The sequence below is a fragment of the Aspergillus pseudodeflectus genome (assembly GCF_044049435.1).
Source record: "Aspergillus pseudodeflectus strain CBS 756.74 chromosome Unknown BJX68scaffold_33, whole genome shotgun sequence".
Classification (NCBI taxonomy): Eukaryota; Fungi; Ascomycota; class Eurotiomycetes; order Eurotiales; family Aspergillaceae; genus Aspergillus; species Aspergillus pseudodeflectus.
In genome coordinates, this window is record NW_027263809.1 from 1 (window position 1) to 16,774 (window position 16,774).

The following is a 16,774-nucleotide window of genomic DNA, read 5'->3' on the forward strand; positions in this document are numbered from 1 at the left end:
TTTCAATGAGTTTTACTATTGTACAATGCTCCACACCATATTCACTGACAATACAGCGCCCAGCATCAGGGCAAGAGTTCTTCTGAATGGTTATGCTTAGCGCTAGGACATCCAAATCAAAACATCAGTTCGAATACCATACCGACTCGCGGTCTTCAGCGCACAGGCATAACATACCCTCCAGCCTTCCTCAGCACAGCAGTCTTTCCATGGTGCGCACACCAAGCCCTCGCAACAACCTCAGATGCGGGACCCGTGGCATTTATCACCATAATTTTATCGTCGTCCGCAAATGGCTGCTGGCGATCGAGCACTTTCGCAGAAATTTCCTCGCGGTTGTATCTGTGTAGCTCGCGACGGTGGACTTCATGGGCCTTTTTCCGTTCGTCTAGTGACATGGCGGAAGTGTCACGAAGATGGAGTTGTATTTTAATTTGAAGAACACATTTTTTTTTTTTCGTCGTTCACAACCTGGGATGCGTGGTTAAATGTTTCTCGGGCCAGTTGGTAGTTCTTAGAGCCCATGTACCCTCGTCCTAGAATCATGTAGCCCTCCACACGGGTCGGGTCCAATAGTTTCAGAAAAATCCCTTCTTTGACGGCACCGTGGCCACCCCCGAGGATGGGTTCCGCCCTCTTCCGGATAAATTCGTAGTTGGAGAGACATTCCGATTTGCTTGACTATAGAGCGTTCGGGAAACTCTGATCCGTCCACCCTCGGCGGCTCTGGTCCTCTGGCGCATAAGCTCTTCGGCGTCCTCCCGCTCATATTGTGATATTTGAGCCTTCATCGTCTCGGCCACATCCGCTTCTATCCTGAAATTATCTACCAACTCGATTTTCGTGTTCTCCCAGCGATCGCTGAGGAGAAGGACGGCGAAAACTAGTTTCGTCAAGCCGCGTACCGACACACTTCCATTCTCCGGAAGACGGAGCGTACGCTGTCGTGCCATGATCATGTAGATATATGAAAGTCACGCCTTATCGTAATTGCTCTCGTTAAACGAGGTAGGTCCTTGCGAGATGGTTGTCAATATTGAAAAATTTGCCCGGTGCAGATATGCAAAAAGCCTAACAAGGACACGCCCCTCATGGTCAGATTGGCAGTCCAACGTGTTGCTCCACGCCTCTTGACTCAAAAGTGTCAAGCCATCTACCTATTTCCCCGACTTCGGCCGAGGCGAGATGTCTTTGAAAGCGGAGCTCCTCTATTTTGCGGAGAGTAGCGACCAGCAAGAAAGGATATCTTGGCAGTTCTGGTACAGACACACAAGGCGGGGTTAGAACAGGCTTGTATTTGATCTCGGCGTCCCAAATATCGAGGCCAAAGTCTTCGACCGTGACATTCTCCGCATCCATACTTTCGTAGGCAGGAGAGACCTCTGGGTCAAACAGAATATAATCTCCACAATCTAGTTCTTCCTCCGACTGCCTTTTCGTGGACCTTTTCTGGAACCGATATAGCTCTATCGTAGTTAGTACGCAGCTTTCTTTACGCCACCTGAAGGGGAAGCATGCCAGAGGAAGGATGTTCTGCACTGACAAGCCCCCAATAAGTATATTCAGACGACTGCAATGGACCTGTAGCAGATTCGCTCCCATCCCTGTGTACACGCGCACAGGCACGAGGAGAAGATGCTGATGGTGCTCGGATGGTACACATCAAACTGCCCAGCCTTCTAGCCTCCACGGTTTCCTGCGCTTTTATTAGTAACTCATCAGGTATTTGTTCGACTGGCATCTGCCCTTCAGGCTTGAGTTCCTTACTCCTCCCCTCATCCACCGTTAGTTGCTTCAGATCGAGACTGAGGTCCATAATCCCCTCAGCGACAGTAGCCCAGGTAATGATAAAAGAACTTGTCACCCTAACTGTCGTTTACTGGACCTCACCAGGTAGAATGAAGCCATTTCCCGCATCTTTAAATCACTTCGAGCACAGCCCACACCAATATCAAGTAGCGGGGCTGAATACGAGAGCATGAACGCTAGCAGAGAATCCGAGTGTTTGATTTGACGTGCATGAAAGAATCACAGAGGAGTAGGCTGGTCCATGGCTGATGTGGCTGTATCTCTAGTGAGTCCAAATCGCTTCGCTGCTGTTTGTTGAGTGGGAGATTCAAAGAGTGCTCGAATAATACAGTCAATTGAGCTTCAGGGATCGACGCTTTGAAATAGTAATCACATTTCTCATATTATCATCGTAAGTAGGTTATTGGATATCACGAGTTCAAGACTACGAAAACTCGTCGGAACATTTTTTGCGGACGAGTTGCGAAACTCGGAAACAGCAGTGTAAAAAATATATGACGTAATCAAGCCTGACTCACCACCAAGCTTCGTGCCGAGATAGCTCAATCCAACGACCTCTCTCACCCTCACAAAAAACCAATCCAGTCCTTACAGGCAAGAGTTCATACACTTCAAGCCACCTACACCGTTAAAATGGTCTTCCGATTCGTACGTTACCCCTGCCCACCATCCGGTACCCCCATCTCCACACGGGCCCAGTACAGCAAGCTCAAACTGAACCCAAGCAACATCTACCTGCCACCCTTTCAAAGTACCTATACCTAGCTATGTGAACTATACTAACAAGAGAGAACTACAGCCCAAAACCCTCGATCCGATCACCCTCTTCCACTCTCCCAGCCTCCAATCGTCCACAAAAGCGCTCAACATCCTCAAGTCCGCATCGGCAGCGGCAAGCGCCGCGGACAGTCCCGTTGGGCGCGGCGAGTTCCAACTCGAAATCACAACTGCTCCCCCGACGACAGATCAGCTGCGGAACATCCTTGACTATGTCAGCGGTGACCCGAGTTTAGTTGGCAAGGTCGGCGGGCCGACGTATGCTGTTTCAGAGATTGTGAAGGGGGCAAAGAATGCAGAGGATGCAGTGAAGAAATTCAAGGAGGATGAAACGCGTTTTGTGCGGCCGATTACGGTGGATTGGACGAACGGACAGGCCGTTGTTGGAGACAATGAGAGTGAGATCCTGAAAATGGTCAGGCAGGCGAATGAGTAAGAGGGGAACCTCCTCAAGATTATGTTACAGATTGATAGAAGATTGTGTTTGTCATTTGTTGTATTACCACTTGCGATACCATCTATGTATCATACACTCAACTCCGTTCCGACATAACTGATCATGCATTAAACCCGTACTCGCTTAATCAAACAAGGGCTACGTCAATCGAGATCCAGCTCGGCCGATGCACTGCAAACCAAAGGGGAAGAATCAGAAAATGGAGAGGTTTCAGAACATCGTGCCAAAGGTCCCGTCCGTCGGAATTGCTTTGCGCGGGGATAGGCGTCCAGTTCCATCGATGTTGGGTTTCCGGTGTCTGCAGCTAGTTAGGCTCGTTCTTAGAGGACCTTGATCAGAAACATACCTGAATGTGAATCCCACAAATAGGCCCTTGTTCATCTTATCATCCCGATCAGCCATCTCCTCCAGTGCTCGTTGTTTGTCATGGACCTCCTTGTATTTGGCCATGTCGGATTCGTTGGTGAAGTCGTCAAAATAGCCCGCGTCGGTCTCCGAATCCAGCTCGGGTACGAACGGCGGACGCTGCTCACGTACGCGGTTGAAATCCACCTCCGCAAAGTACTCATGTTCATGAATCTCATGGATGGTCTTGAACCTGTGGTCTCTATGTGCGACCAACTTCGTGATTAGGTCCCAGGTCCGTTTCGACAGGAAATAATTCGGGTCCTCATAGACTGGCCGTCGAAGAACCTTTTGCCAATTCTTGAGGTTTTGCCATGTTTCATCTACTGTCGATCCGGCAAAAGGAGGGTAACCGGCCAACGCCTCGAACAGCATGCATCCTAGGCTCCAGTAGTCGACTGTAAAGTCGTACTCCTCGCCCTTTAGCACCTCAGGGGCCATATAGTCGGGAGAGCCGACAATCGATTTTGCGTAGTTTACTTGCCGTTCCCGGAGGCTGCGGTAGCCTTGACGACGCTCGGCCACCGTACGCTGTTCCATCGGGCGACCGAAGGGAACCGGGGTGTTGCCCACCTCCTCCAGCTTCACTCGCATTGACTCGATCTTACCGGGATTCAACATACCCGCCGCAAGACCAAAGTCCGTTAACTTCACGTGGCCGGATGAGTCGATTAGGAAGTTCTCCGGCTTCAGGTCACGATGGATATAGCCCAACGCGTGCAGAGCATCGATACAACAGAACATTTCCGCAATATAGAACCGGGCGTGTCGGTTGTGCAGAACACCAGTGTTGTTCAGCAGAGTACGGAAATCACCACCAGGTACAAACTCCATAGCAAGATAGATCTGGCTGTCATCCTGGAATGCGTACAGTAATTTCACCAGCCATTCGCTCTTAGCTGCAGTCAAGATATCGCGCTCGGTGAGAATGTGTCGGATCTCATCCAGTTTGAACAATAATTTCTTGCTCATAACCTTCAGTGCACACACCTCTTTGGTGTCCTTTTTCGATGCCAAGTACACCTGACCGTACCCACCTTGACCGACCTGCGTCAAAATTTGGAAATCGTGCTGACGAAGTCTGGTACGACGCTTGCGGAGGTGGGCCCGTTCCCGACCCAAATACTTTAACAGGGCGGGTTCATAGTCGTCCATGGCTGTAGCCGGAGGTTCTGGGTAAGCGGCGCGGAACTGCGAATAACGGTTCTGGCGGTTGTGAACATAACTCAGAAGGTCGAAATAGTGATCAAGGAAATCTGCATGCGTTAGCAAAGATCTTCCCTTACCTCAATTGCACAAGGACTTACATAGTTGGGTCACATTGACCAAACGCTTGACCCGAGGATCTTGAAGTTTTTCTAGTTCTTCAGGTGTTAATCCTCGCATAGGCACCTGGCGCCTGCCAACGCTATCCAGATCCCGCGTCTGGTACTGTTCCTGGCGGGAGATAGCCGCAGCGGCCGGGTTAGGACCAAGATCCTTGGTCAAGCGAGTCGAATTTGGTGGAGTGTTCTCCTTGTTGGACTTGCGAGTCGGACTCGCTGGGCGAATTACGCTCTCATTAAGCGACTCGCCACTTTTATTGGATTTCGTGAACATTGGGTGATTGAAGTGATTGTGGGTATTTTTCGTTGGGGAGGAAGGCTGTAGTTTCAAAGCCTTGTCGAAAACATTAGGGAGGTCGAATGCGCCTGGAGGCATTCGGTTTTTGCTGGGACTTCCTTGCGGTGTCTGAACGGGACTGGTGAAGGTCTCATCGCGGGGAGTGGAGGGGCGATCGAAGGGCTCGTTGCCGGCGCGAGTGTGCAGCAATGGAGGAGGATGAGGCAGTCGGAATCCCGAGCGATCTTTTGTGCCGAGATCGAGAGCCATTATCGCATGTGTTTCTGTGAACTCAGCGGGGGGTGTACAGGAGGGGGCCTGGTGTAGGGCGCGACTCTTCGCCACAATCAGTTGGGCACAATTCGTTTTCGGGGAGCGACAAGAGGGGTCGAGCGAAGATCGCGAAAAAAAGAAATCAGATTGACACGAGGATAGGAGAATAAAACACGAGATACCAGAGTCCGGAGCCAGACGAGGTAAAAAAGAAAATTCCCCAGTCAGAAAAAAGCAATGAGGGGTGACACAGAGCTCTTTGACGAGTGCGACAGGGAAGGAACTCGAATCTGGCGAGCAGAGGAAGGAGAAGCGCTGTGTTTGGATGGGAGAAGGAGAAACAGGGATTTTGTTCTGGAAGAAAGAGCCCTGGTCCTGGAACGGAGAGCAAACAAACAGGGAAGCTGCTCGAGGACAGTCAAAATGCTTGTGATGGTGAAGCGGACGCGAGGGGTGAGCGAGCGCAAAGCGACGCTGATGAGGGGAAATTCCGACGGTATTAATTATTGATGACGACTGGAGCTGAGCTGAAGCTGAGACGAAGCTAGCAACAAGAAAGAACCCACATTTCTTGTTCAAAGTATTCAATGAGAAGCAATTGATACCTGATGGACAGCCAGCCACATATTCGCGCGCCCAGGCCCGATCGCTGTGCCCCTCTCATCCCACAGTCCTACTGCCAGGTTCCTGGATTGTTTCCCCAGCAACTCCCTTCTTCCGATCCATCTGGACGCCAGGGCAAATCCGAGCCGATCAAACGTCCTTGATTGGGAGAAGTTTCAATTTCTGAGGCTGAGGACAGGGCTTTCAGCTGCGAGTCATCCCCGCTAGCCCTCGCAGGATTCGTCTTTCGCAAGATTTGCCTTGCACGAACAAGATCCAGATGATCGGATTGATCAACCTGGTGCCCATCGAGTTCGGCACGAAATTGGGCACGGAGAAAATATCCTACAGCCAAGATTGTACGCAAAGGATTCCACGATTATTCTTCTGATTTCGCAATTGATTTCCACATTAAATCGGTTATCTCCAAAATTTCAAGACAGGAGCGGATCCAACCCCAGCCTCCATCCATGGTTCGAAATCCAAGGTTCGGAACAAAGAACTGATGTCATCAAGTATCGATCAAGGTCCGGCGATCTCGATAAGCTCGTTTATTTCCTTGGAAGCGCAAATCAAGCGGCTCCTCTCGCCCGCTGTCCAGTCTAAACGTCCCCAGCCACGCGTCAGCAACAACCAATCCCAGCGACTTTCTTCTTGTTCAGGGGTAATTTGGTTCACTAACGTAGAACGCTAACCCATACGACGGCGTCGTGAAGGTGATCTTGGAACCCTTGGGAAAGTGGAACACATCTCCGGGCAGTGCGGTGACCTTCTGGCCCGTCTCGTCTGAGATTTCGAACTCGCCCTCGACAATGATCTTCATCTCGTCGTATGTGTACTCGTAAACGAGAGGAGTGCCCTTCTCCAGGCGGTAGAAGCCAGCCGAGATGGGCTTCTCAGGATTATATGAGTCGCTGCTGCACGTTAGCCCATTTATCCAGGCTCGAAGTGCCATTGAAACGCAAGTACCGTACCTCGAATCGACATCTCCCAGGAAAGCATTCTCGTTCGCAATAAGAGGAGGCTTGAAGGTGGATTGCGCCTTGGCGTGGTAAACCATAGCAGTCGGCATATTGTTTGAGTTCTGCGTGTCGAGACTTTATTCCAACGACTGAGAGAACTGAATACCAAAAGAAAAAGAGAGAGGCAAAGACAGAGACAGGTTCGAAGAAGGTACCAAGTCAATCGCTGTACTCCGTACCTGGGTCTGCTTTATATCCCATCCATCCTCTATCGTTGACTAGGGATCAAGCACCCTAGATACGACATCCGATTCGCGAGCCGGATTCACCTTCTGGAGTAGGATACTCATGAGGTCCCTCCTACCAGAGAAGGGAAGGAATAATCCTTCAAGCAGAGTGCAGATACAGATCAGTAATCTGAATGAGGGGAGAGAAACAGTCAGCCCCGATGAGGGGCAGATCTGGGCAACCGCCGCGGAACAAGCATACCTGCTCCAGTTAGACCAGCTACTATGCAAGCACCAGTACAGAGCTATTCTCTGGACTGATCAAAGTACTCACACAATAACTCTAGGAGCCGAGTTAAGCTATCAGGATGAATCGCTGACTGAGCTTACCCTCGGGATCTGAACCCTAAAACTGGTGAGGGGTCGACCCCATAGATAGCTGATATTGATAGGGAAGATTGATAACGCTGCGGGCTGCCCACTGGTTCAGCTTAAAGATGCCCGCAGGCCCGGGATCTTTTTACCCATCTAGGTTAGCGATTCCCTCCCACACTCTATCAACTTCTAACCCTCCTCGCCTGAAGACCATGAGGGGGAAAGAAAAGACTAATCTGATCAAATCATAAATTACCTGCTTATTCTCATGGAGTTCGCCACCATCAAGAAGCTATGGCATGTTATAGATTCACCTGTTATAGAAGCCTAGTCCAGGGAAACAAGACGATCATGCCATACAAGCCAGACTACTTATACGGAATAACGGTACGCGTATAGCTACCATTGGTTCGTAGAGAACGGCAGAATAGTCGCATGCAGCCTTTTCTCTTTCTCCCCTGCTTCCCCGCTTAAAATGCCGTCATTCTGCTCGAGGTACTCAACGACTACTACTCTTAAATACAAAGTACTTCTCCCCCCTCCCCTTGCTACGATCGTCTTGCAACTCACCACCAAAGCAGCCAATTCGATTTCCCAAACACGGCCACAGAAAACATCACCGCCCAATGCAGAGCTTCATATCGACCTTCCCTGCGCAGCGACCCCTCAACTTTCAAGGTGGGACCGACGATTCCTCTTGACCTTCCCTTCCAGTTCTATTCTCAAGAGAAAACGACTTAGCACCAGCCAAACCTGCTCGGCACAGTAGTTCCCCCCGCAACTTGAGCCCATACCGACCCTTAGCGATAGCCGATTCATCTACTAGCCCGCGCGCCAGTAAACCAGGACAGCACTGGTAGTTGATATTTAGTGTACAGCAAAGAGCCACCGACTCAACCTCTCTGATACGTTACGCCCGTGACGTGGTGCCCACTGCAGCGTCCAAGTCTGCCAAAGAGCAAGTGGTTTTCATCATGGTCAAATCGAGATTGAATTGCTAATTCACTAAGGATAAACTGTAGACAGCTTTTGACCCCAATAAGCACGAGAACTCCGGATTCCAGCCCGCTTCCAATTCGAAAAAGACCCAAGCAACATATATCGACGGAGCACCATGTCAACGGTCTCGATTACGCGCGACCTGGAGCCCTATCTAGACTCCCTCCGGTTATACCTCGCGACTGACAACTTATTTCCGAGTCAACCAAAAAATGGGACGGGGAGCCCGTCAAAGAGCGATGACTCTAGGCCAATAGGTCTTACCACGCGGGATAAGCAAACGAGCTCTGGTGGCGAAACCAATGGCGGCGCTGACGTCCAGACTAGCAATATGAAGGCTCGTTGACCTTGCTTTAAGTAACTTGACAGGTTTCAGCACTCAGCCAAGGAATACTGCATAAACAAGTTAGCCTTCCTATATTCACTTTCGCATTTCGAATGAAAGATCTTACCTTCCCAGTTCCATTCTTGCATGACATGCACCCAGTGCGATCTTCCTCGAACCGTCCTATCGTATTCAATATTCTCCAGTGGTGATACCGCAGAGCTCCGTCGTGAAGAAGGTATTGAGCCACGACCGGTGTAGAAAGCTCTGTCCTTTCCAGAAATCTGCCCAGTACTGTGATTCGAGCGGCCAGCTCTTCGAAGCTGTTCCTGCTGCTTCCTAGCCTCGCTTGCATCTCGACGTGCCCAGACTTCGCGGACTACCTCAATGCAACGATCGATGGAGCCCAGCATTAGTCGACATTGTATAGCACTCCATCGGTTGAGCACCCAGTTTCTGTCCTCTTCCTGCTCTGCTTCACACCCAGCAACCAAAAGCGGGAACATTTGGATAATTAGAGTACGAGAGCTAGGAGGGACTGTGGCAAGAAGAATCAGCACACGCTTTGCTAGATCTGACGTTGGTTCTGATGGCATTTCAGGGACAGCTTGATGGAGGTACAACAAGGTAGCCCATCGGTAAGCATGAGCCGTTTGTATACTGTGTTGGACCTCTGAAGTGGGATCTTCAGGAGGCTCAAACCAGTCCGGTGGCTCCCATTGTTCGACCAACTGTTTCAGCTCAATAGCCTGGGAAATAAGGGACACCGAGTTCGATTCTGTTTTGCGGACTTTCTGTATCAAGCGAGCAACTTGGTCTATGATGGGAAAGAGCGTCGCAGCACATCCCATCAAAGGATCAATCTGGTGCACAGTATTTTCAGGAAACTGGAAAGCTGGAATAACGAGTCCTTGACCACCGTGATCTTCACGAGAAGTCAATCGAGCAATAACATCCATATATAACCAAGTGTTATACAAGAACCGGACTCTGCTAAGCTGAGCACCATGAATCGCGCCCTGTAGCCCAGATTCTACAACCTGTGACACCAACGCCTTTGCTCCTCGGAGGTGTTGTATACAAGATCGAGTATGCTGGTCCCAGGTGTCGGCAAAAGCAAGCGATAGGCTTGTGGCTAACGCAGCATCAGTCCTCATGCTTTGTATATCTTCCACCATGCAGGTAATGCTCTTTCGCATATGATCCACGCCATGAACCCTTAACGAAGGGTTGTCTTTGCTCGCATGAAATGCAGCCAACGCAAAAACTGCATGGTATAAGGCTGGAGTGGTCTTGGCCAGGGGCCATACCAAAGTCCGCCAGGGATTTTCATGGATACCGTCTTTGACGGATAGAATCCCACATGTAGACCTATCAAAGTGCGCAACGAGCATTTCAGGGTTTGCCAGGCTAAAGACAGGCTCTCTGAGCAAGCTGGGAGCCAAGATATTTGGCCCGGAGGGGTGGGAATCAAACTGCCCGCTGAAGCTCACAGCTCTGCTTGCCATACCTCGATCAGGTTGTCGTATAATTTCTTCAATACCATCGTCATCGCCTTCGAGTAAGGCTTCGAAGCTAAAGTCATCATTTCTTTGATATCCGTCCAGAAATGTGTCGCTGAAGCTGCTCGGGTTGCTGGTGTCGGGTGGCGGCAGCACATTCGACAGCCACGGAGACTGTTCAGAAGGCGTTAAGTCCGTTAATGATGGGACAAAGGCATCGTCGTTGAAACTGCCCGAAGCTGAAAAGTTGAAGAGCTGATCAAACGAAAATGCTAGATCTTTCTTCTCAGATGATTGACTTGGGCGTCTAGACAAAATGTCTCGGGGAGAGCTTTGTCGAGAGTGGAGTGAGTGGGTTGTTTCCAGCCTGCGCGGCTGAGTATCAACCGGGCTCGAGCTGTGCACGGTGGACTTCCCAGAAGAGGGCGACGTGCTGCCTGCAGACCAGGATTGTCAGTCTGTGGTCATGGCATATCCTACCCAGGGTTCAGACATACCTTTTTTCGTTCTCGGGGTAGTACTCCGTCCAGGAACATTGGCTTCCCCAAATGAACGCCATTTAAAGTCCTTCTTGTACCCTCCACATTCCACGGTTCGTTTCTTGCATTGAAGACAGGTCGGCTTTGATTCGTCGCACTTCAATCGTTTTGCCTTGCAGGTGATACAACCTGAAAGACAACAACAGGGATAAGGTCAGCGCACTGCGCACTAATGGGTCTATCATGCCTTTCGTCTTCTTCTCTCTGAAATCTTTTCCAATTTCGATCCGATACATCTGTAAGAAAATGGCAATACCGTACCATTACGGCTCTTGGACTGCTTGGGTTTGTTAGTCGTCACAGCAGTAGCGGTCTGCACCGGCGCCGCATTCTGAGTGGAGACGGGAGCTCTGGAACGACCAGCAGACGAAGCCGCGGGAACAGGGTGTAGAATAGTAGACGGTGAGGGAACCCTTATCTTATCCATGCCAGGGACAGCGCGTATGGTTCCTGTCACCACCAGCAAGAAGCAGATAAAGTTCCAGAACAGAAGAGAAAGTCAAGGGGGAAAGAATGACGTTTATGGTTATCCCAATTTGTATAGTAGATGAGATCGAGATAGCAGCGATGATCTGCGAAAGTATTTGGGAGAGGTTGGGGTTCTCAGACGTAATGTACTAATTCCACAGATAAGGCCGTTGCAGACGACGAGGGATAGATAGGAACGAGAGAGTTGGAGGAGCCAAAGATAAAGTCGGTGCCCAGTCACCCCAACTCGTGAGGAGAAGCCGGCATCACCCTGATAAGAGGTGGCACTAAAGCAGCAGCGTGCGGAGACTTTGAACGAGTTGCGAATCGCGGATGTGCCGATCCAACTCTCAAGCCCGGTCGTGTAGCTTGGGCTTTGGCCTGAATCCTATTGGAGCCCAAATCATGGAGAATTCGATGAAATTGCACTCGATGAAGTCCCCATGCATGGTTTAGTCACATAGAGTAAGGTGAATGACGAGGATGAGGGGAATTTCAGTCCATTCCTCTACCGACTGGTTGACTGATTGCCCGCATCGACCCCGAAGCCGGGGAAGGGGCCTTTCGAAAGGGCAGCATGATCAAAAAGTAGAATGCATCGTAGGATGCAACGATTTATGGAAATTCGATGGAGCTGATAGGGTGAAGAAACGCCACTTTGACGGGGAACCTTGGGGATGACAAGGGAAAGGGGAGCTGGCCACGGCGACAGTTGGCTCGCAGGAACCCCGTGACCCCTTTCCCCTCTGCCAACCTCGCAAAAGCAAACCTTCGACCAGAAATAGAGCAAACCCAATCCTCTCCGGGATTTGTCTGAGACTCGATGATATCAGAAAGAAATCTGAGATGGCATAATCTTACCATCATCTCTAGTAACACAGCTCTGTATAACCCCCACGTTCTTGTGGGATGGGTAAGCAAGGCTAAAACGCCGCTGCAGATATGGTTTGTCCCGAAATGGTCTGAGCCAAATTTCAACCATAAAGATCATGTTACATTGGTTTCAAATCGACCTTTGAGAGCTTGAAAGCTGTGGCGGAGTCTAGACTGCTTTCCATCGTGTTCTCCCGTGACTGGGCCAGACGGAGGGCTGGTGATGTAGAGATGCTCTGCAGTACCAATGCAACTAACATGAGTCAGGGCCAGGAAGTGAAGGGCCACCAATCACCATGCTTTGGGTGTATAGCCAGGTACTAGGTACGAAATGGGCACCAGTTAAGCTCAGAATCTCTACTTAGTGTACGGGGACTAACTGACAAGTTGCTAAAACTTTATTCTGATATGGCAACCCCAGTGCTCTAGATCATCCTGGCCTCATCCCTGTCAACACGCGGTGCTATTATGGAATTATCCCACGCTCTTCGTTCGAAATAAACAGCCACCTCTCCGGGTTCATCGTTGGGGGTGCATACGTGTCCTTGTTCAGCTCTGTAGTCAAAGCTTGGCCGTATGTCGCACGGCGTGCGGCTGTCCACGAGGCGACATGCAATAATCCATGTTACGTCAAGGTTCGCAAGATTCCACAGTTATACTCGCCGGTGAGGCTCCTAGTCATGAGGGTGTGGTAATTTCTCGAGTCTGCAGACCAGGAAGCACAGACTCAGAGCTCGCTAACGCGTCATAAATGCCGATTTCCGAGAGCCACGTCTGTCTTCCAGCAGAATGTTCTCAAGAAGGAATTTCTCGGTAAGGTTCAAGTGGCTATAGGCGGCTGCCCATCCGCGGCATGGCTGCAGTTCCGGCATTGTGACTAAACTCCGGTCTGTCGCTGCCCAATGGATCTGTCGCCGTCTTGACCCCGAACCTTTGGGACAAAACCACAAGCTGGGCGACGAAGAGCGAAATACGGAAGGCTCTTTGGTCACCTTCTCGGAAGCCTTTTACAAGGTTATCTTGTAGCTGGTCCCAGTCGACGAAACCTAGCCTCTTGACGTTTTCTTTCGTAAGTAGCTTCTTAACGACTTTGTATAGCGCCCCGTCCTCTCTATACTGAGAAGGTCCCAGATATGCCTGCTTTGTGCGGTTCATGATTTCGTCCGTCACAAATGGCCGCATTGCCTCGCGGAGAATGTATTTCTCGCGCAGGACTTTGTGGACTGGGTCATATCGAATTTTTAAGCTTGGGGGGATTTGGTTTGCAAATTCCGTAACGTGGTGATCCAGGAAGGGTGGCCTCGTTTCGATCTGGTGGGCCATATCGGCACCGTCACCGATGTACCGAAGGATATAGTTGACAAGGATGGATTTAATCCACTGATAGCTTGCTGAGTGCAGAGGATGCCATTTTTCTGTGATATTGGAGATAGTTTGTGCCCCGAAGTGTTCTGCGAAGGCCGTTTCGAGATCTTTTATCGCGTATCTGGTGGTCCACGAGGCAAAAGGTAAATTGTAGAATGAATTGACACGAGCAAACACAGATGAGTTATTCAGCATTCGCTTTGTTGAAGCAGGCGAGTTGACTGGTAGCGGTATAGCTTCCCGTCCTGCTTCGAAGATCTTAACGTCGTCTGGCACCTCAAAAGGAGGCGGAGGCCATGACAGATCTGGTTCGATGAACATTTTGCTCAGCATATCAGGATAGCCCCCAAAATGTTCGTCCGATCCCTCGCCTATCTGCTGTTAGCATTTATCTACAAAGAACTCGGATTATCCGCTTACCTGTAAGGATAACTTTCTTTCCATGCGAATGAGCCAATTCACCAACCGCAACTCGGCCCATCCCATTGACATCCGGGATGGGTGTCTCGGTATACCAAACTGTATCCTCAAACCGAGCTGCAATCTCGTCTTCTGTCATCGTCACCGGGTGCAGGTCGACTCCAATCCAGTCCGCTGTGCGTTGTGCGATATCTACATTGGGTCAGAATCTGTTGTTATGATGACCAAAGCTAGACACACCTGACTCGTCCACTCCAGTATCTTTTCCGAACCGGATGGTATAACAGCTCATCTTCGAAATATCTCCACTAGAATCACTGCCTAGCAGCTCCCCTTGTTTGATGAGGTGTGCGGTCATTCCCGCAATAGCGGAAGAATCCAATCCTCCGCTCAGGTAGACGCCAACCTCCACATCAGCACGCAGACGAAGTTTGACCGACTCTAGCAAAAGCTCTCTGAGCTTGAGCACTATCTCCTCTTCTGTCTTGGGAACGAGGGTTTTCTATCCCTACGTCAGTCAAGATATTTAATAGATTGCACTGTGTGATACTAACCTTGTCGGGGTAATCCAGATCCCAGTAAGTCTTCACCTCTGGAGGTTTATAATCCAAGCTGACCATATACTGGCCGGGTTCGAGCTACAGATAGCAAGTTAGAAGAAGTTGATGAGAAGCACTATAACTCTTTGGACTTACTCTGCGTACACCTTTGAAGTACATCTGGTCGTTCCACAGCCAACCCTTTTCTAGGATATTGCCAATGTCCCATTCCGGCTGCCATCCAAATGGTAAAAACGACTTCATCTCTGTTGCGACAAGGAGCTTGTTGTTCACAACTGTGTAGTAGAGAGACTTGATGCCATAACGATCCCGAGCGGCAAAGAAGAGCTTTCGCTTCGCATCCCAAAGAACGAGAGCAAACTCTCCTCTCAATTTCGAGACGAAGGAAATACCGTAGTGCCGATATAGGACAATCACGATCTCGCAATCGCTGTTGCTCTTGAACTCATATTCGTTCCCGAGCTCCGCTTTGTATTTCTCGTAGTCGTATAATTCTCCGTTGACGACCGCATGGACTGTATCTTCGTCGTCATGGAAAGGCTGATTGCCGGCAGGGCTGAGGTCGATGATAGAGAAACGGGCGTGTCCAAGACCTATGTAGTCACAATACTGTCAGCCACTATCAAGGAACAGGTCCTTTCCATTGGGATCACTGACCCACGCTGTAATCTGGGCTGAACCATTGGCCTCTTGCATCAGGCCCACGGTGCTTAACTAGCTCCAAGCTCTCGTCCATTTGACGTTCCAAAGCTTGTGGGTCCTGGTTGCTATCGCATTGAAGGCACTCGGATCCTCCATTGAGGGCGAGGAGAGCTGTAAGTCCACACATATTGGCGGGTTGGTGTTCTGGACGGGAAGAACAAGTCCCTCAAAAACTGAGCCCTGGGCTTGTTCAGACGAGAATCTGGAGATCCGAGGAGACGGGGCTTGCCGAGATTAATAATGCCCTGGACCGGCTCTATCGAGTGCGCACCATGATTGCCCCGTCCCAGACTGGCAGAGATGATCCACCACGTTTCTGGATGTCAGCACGGATTTCGCGGAAAGGAAAGATGCTATGGGCTCAATCATTCGTTTGCCGCAATGAGTGTCTTGCACAGTATACCCACGATGGCCGTTGAGCCGAAGCCGAGACAGCGAATTGGATGATTGGTATACAAAGAGTATCCGCAATTCTTCAGATCCACCATGCCGGGTTTCCACCCTCGCCTTTCCTGATCTCTGCCCCTCACTTTCCACGAACCCCTCATCTGGGTAAATTATCCCCCGATTCTGGCTCGAAGATCAGGGTTCTGCATCAGTTGAGATTCCCAAGCTTCTGCTTGGATGATGTCGTCCAGAAGAGACTTGTGTGTTTGGTCGTTCGGGAAACGAAGCAAAAGTTATGCGCTACTTGCAGGCTGAGGTGATCCCAGTCATGCAGACAGCTAAACTGTAGTCCCTCGAAGACCTACATGGATTGTGGGCCATTTAAGACTTCAACCGCAAGCCCGCCCACAGTAACGGTTGCAAAGTGTGGGGTCCACTAATGATTGCTGACGTGGTGTTACAAGGTGCGTGATCATCAAGCGAGCTCTGTGCCGTTGCTTTGCAACCTTGGGGATCAATGACTATTCGGGTCGGTGATTTGGAATAGCAGGTGCCTGTTTATGTCAGTAGAAGAGAGGCAGGCGAGTATGGTAGTCCATTTTGATATGTTGAATCTCAGCCGAGTTTGGCCAAAACCTAGTAGTTTGGAATGCATTTGCAAAGGCTGTATTCACTCATGAGGTGATCATCCGAGTCCCTTGTCTTCTCCCATTTAGCACCTTGGGACTGGCTCTCGCTCGGCGGCCCACGCCTAAGTAATCACTGCAAAAGTGCATTATTTCGCTCTTGAAGGATCGTTCGGTCGTATAGGAGCTCTTGCTCGTTGTTTGCCCAGGGAAGCCCAGGGCTATGTTAGGCACTACCGTTCTTGGAGACATACATATTCTCCGAAGCGGCACAGAATCCCCGGGATCCAGGATCCTTCGCGTTCACCAACGGCGCAGCCACCAAGCCTACCAAGTCGCCCAATGATTCACCGACTCTTTCTCAGATTAACCTCCATTTTGAGAACAATTTGGATCTCTTTTCCGCGAACCATCACTGTCAGCCTTCGGGTCATGGCCCGCATTAGATAGGCCCAGTAGGCCGGGCTTGAAACCTCGGCTCTGGTTAATTGTGAAGTCTTGGATATCTACCTGGTCTT

General features: G+C 50.2%; 7 protein-coding genes across 7 annotated transcripts; 2 read left to right on the forward strand and 5 right to left on the reverse strand.

The window, feature by feature from the left end:
- Positions 1–65: 65 nt before the first annotated feature.
- BJX68DRAFT_268687 (uncharacterized protein) lies at positions 66–398 on the reverse strand (the record flags this gene model as incomplete). The annotated part of the gene is made up of 2 exons (XM_071046159.1): positions 66–102; positions 178–398. The coding sequence occupies 2 exons, from the start codon at positions 396–398 to the stop codon at positions 66–68; spliced, it is 258 nt and encodes an 85-aa protein (XP_070897020.1).
- A 1,970-nt stretch (positions 399–2,368) lies between these two features.
- Positions 2,369–3,106, forward strand: BJX68DRAFT_240916 (uncharacterized protein). Its single transcript, XM_071040762.1, has 2 exons — positions 2,369–2,457; positions 2,609–3,106. The coding sequence occupies exons 1-2, from the start codon at positions 2,443–2,445 to the stop codon at positions 3,020–3,022; spliced, it is 429 nt and encodes a 142-aa protein (XP_070897021.1). The 5' UTR covers positions 2,369–2,442; the 3' UTR covers positions 3,023–3,106.
- Positions 3,107–5,899, reverse strand: BJX68DRAFT_240918 (serine/threonine-protein kinase). Its single transcript, XM_071040763.1, has 3 exons — positions 4,756–5,899; positions 3,390–4,704; positions 3,107–3,341 (listed from the first exon to the last, which is right to left on the reverse strand). Exons 1-3 carry the CDS (start codon positions 5,318–5,320, stop codon positions 3,254–3,256), a joined length of 1,968 nt encoding a protein of 655 aa, XP_070897022.1. The 5' UTR covers positions 5,321–5,899; the 3' UTR covers positions 3,107–3,253.
- A 149-nt stretch (positions 5,900–6,048) lies between these two features.
- On the reverse strand, positions 6,049–7,183 carry BJX68DRAFT_240920 (cupin domain-containing protein). The gene is made up of 3 exons (XM_071040764.1): positions 6,901–7,183; positions 6,609–6,840; positions 6,049–6,528 (listed from the first exon to the last, which is right to left on the reverse strand). Exons 1-3 carry the CDS (start codon positions 6,996–6,998, stop codon positions 6,499–6,501), a joined length of 360 nt encoding a protein of 119 aa, XP_070897023.1. The 5' UTR covers positions 6,999–7,183; the 3' UTR covers positions 6,049–6,498.
- A 660-nt stretch (positions 7,184–7,843) lies between these two features.
- On the forward strand, positions 7,844–8,445 carry BJX68DRAFT_125512 (uncharacterized protein). Its single transcript, XM_071036189.1, has 3 exons — positions 7,844–8,016; positions 8,072–8,168; positions 8,232–8,445. Exons 1-3 carry the CDS (start codon positions 7,966–7,968, stop codon positions 8,348–8,350), a joined length of 267 nt encoding a protein of 88 aa, XP_070897024.1. The 5' UTR covers positions 7,844–7,965; the 3' UTR covers positions 8,351–8,445.
- Positions 8,230–11,989, reverse strand: BJX68DRAFT_240939 (Zn(II)2Cys6 transcription factor). Its single transcript, XM_071040765.1, has 4 exons — positions 11,117–11,989; positions 10,814–10,984; positions 8,942–10,753; positions 8,230–8,882 (listed from the first exon to the last, which is right to left on the reverse strand). The coding sequence occupies exons 1-4, from the start codon at positions 11,280–11,282 to the stop codon at positions 8,869–8,871; spliced, it is 2,163 nt and encodes a 720-aa protein (XP_070897025.1). The 5' UTR covers positions 11,283–11,989; the 3' UTR covers positions 8,230–8,868.
- Positions 11,990–12,314: 325 nt separating this feature from the next.
- Positions 12,315–15,453, reverse strand: BJX68DRAFT_125602 (asparagine synthetase B family protein). Its single transcript, XM_071036190.1, has 6 exons — positions 15,199–15,453; positions 14,677–15,134; positions 14,536–14,619; positions 14,222–14,483; positions 13,982–14,173; positions 12,315–13,932 (listed from the first exon to the last, which is right to left on the reverse strand). The coding sequence occupies exons 1-6, from the start codon at positions 15,368–15,370 to the stop codon at positions 13,025–13,027; spliced, it is 2,076 nt and encodes a 691-aa protein (XP_070897026.1). The 5' UTR covers positions 15,371–15,453; the 3' UTR covers positions 12,315–13,024.
- Positions 15,454–16,774: the final 1,321 nt, after the last annotated feature.